The sequence below is a fragment of the Colobus angolensis genome, unplaced genomic scaffold (assembly GCF_000951035.1).
Source record: "Colobus angolensis palliatus isolate OR3802 unplaced genomic scaffold, Cang.pa_1.0 Scaffold66, whole genome shotgun sequence".
NCBI classification, from domain to species: domain Eukaryota; kingdom Metazoa; phylum Chordata; class Mammalia; order Primates; family Cercopithecidae; genus Colobus; species Colobus angolensis.
The window spans coordinates 1,296,636-1,298,316 of NW_012120265.1; the positions used below are offsets into that span (position 1 = coordinate 1,296,636).

The window sequence follows — 1,681 nt, forward strand, 5'->3', positions numbered from 1 at the left end:
AAAAAAAAAAAAAAAAAAAATTGCCAGGTGTGGTGGTGCCCACCTGTAATCTCAGCACTTTGGGTGGTCCAGGAGGGAGGACTGCTTGAGCCCAGGAGTTCAAGACCAGCCTGATCAACATAGCAAGACCCTATGTCTACTAAAAATAAAAAATGACCTGGGCATAGTGGCACGTCCATAGTGGCAGCTACTCGAAAGGCTGAGGCAGGAGGATAGCTGGAGCCCAGGATGTCAAGGTTGCAGTGAGCTATGCTCACATCACTGTGCTCCAGCCTGGGTGACAGAGTGAGACCCTATATCCAGAAAAAAGAAAAGAAATAAAAAAAAATTAGCTGGACGCAGTGCCTCACCCCTGTAAACCCAGCACTTTGGGAGGCTGAGGTGAGAGGATTGCTTGAGCCCAGGAGTTCGAGACTAGCCTGGGCAACATAGTGAGACCTCATCTCTGCTAAAGGTAAACATATTAGCTGAGTGTGGTGGTGCATGCCTGTAGTCCTAGCTACTCAGGAGGCTGAGGCAAGAGGATCACTTGAGCCCAGGAGATTGAGGCTGCAGTGAGCTATGATAGCAATTGCACTCCATCCAGCCCAGGATACAGATGGAGACCCTGGCTCTTAAAAAAAAAAAAATCTGTTGGCTGGGTGTGGTGGCTCACACTTGTAATCCCAACATTTCAGGAGGCCAAGGTGGGTGGATCACTTGAGGTCAGGAGTTTGAGACCAGCCTGGCCAACATGGTGAAACCCCATCTCTACTAAAAATACAAAAATTAGCCGGTTATGGTGGCACGTGCCTGTAATCCCAGCTACTCGGGAGGCTGAGGCAGGAGAATCACTCGAACCCAGGAGGCAGAGGTTGCAGTGAGCCGAGATTTGCACCACTGCACTCCAGCCTGGGAGACAGAGCGAGACTGTGTCTCATAAGAAAATAGAATATTTGTCCTGTGATTGTCTCCCTCTCTTGGATGAGGAAACTCAGGCTCAGAGAGGTGAGGGGGCTTGCCCAGGGTCCCCAGGACGAGTGTCCTGCCCACAATCTTACCCGGTCACCCTGGCACTGGCGGAAGCTGGCATTGATGCGGTCTAGGTCGCGGCGGGCACTCAGCAACATCTGCATGATGGCATCCTTGGCGCGGGTGGTGAGGTTGAGCTCCTTGGTCAGGTTGGTCTGGGAGGCCGTGAGCCCCAGGACCTGGCTGTACAGGCCCTCGGCTCGGCGCTCAGTGGCCTGCAGGTTGGACTCTGTGCTCACGTGCACGTTGCCATAGACCATGAAGAGCACAAGCCCCAGGATGATGAGGAATTGGATGAGGGAGACGAAGAGGAAGAAGTAGCGCAGGTAATACCAGCAGCCCCGAGAACTGCCCCCCGCCCGAGCGTAGGACCCTCCATGCTCCATGGCCAGACCCATTTGCTCACTCCCGCCGTCTAGTGCACCGTCTCTGCTCGCCACCCGGCCTGCTCTGGCCCCCGCCTCGCAGGGGGGAGTGCTTATATTACTCCTCTTAATACTTCCTCTGCCTGGCTCCTTCCTGGCCCGGAGGAAACGGGGGCTGCGGGTTATCATAACACTCCCACTCTGGCTGTGAGAGGACGGGGGTGGGGCTGGGGGCGCAGAGCCAGGGCACCGGCTGGACCCCTCTGATTAATGCTGGGTGGGGCGCTGGCTGGCTGGTCAGGCAT

General features: G+C 55.3%; 1 protein-coding gene across 1 annotated transcript in view; it reads right to left on the reverse strand.

The window, feature by feature from the left end:
• PLVAP (plasmalemma vesicle associated protein) overlaps positions 1–1,469 on the reverse strand; it is a 41,343-nt gene extending 39,874 nt beyond the window's left edge. Inside the window, exon 1 of the mRNA XM_011925751.1 lies at positions 1,041–1,469. Within this exon, the coding sequence (XP_011781141.1) occupies positions 1,041–1,409 (369 nt within the window). The 5' untranslated portion in view covers positions 1,410–1,469. The remainder of the gene's footprint in view (positions 1–1,040) is intronic.
• Between the last annotated feature and the right edge of the window lie 212 nt (positions 1,470–1,681).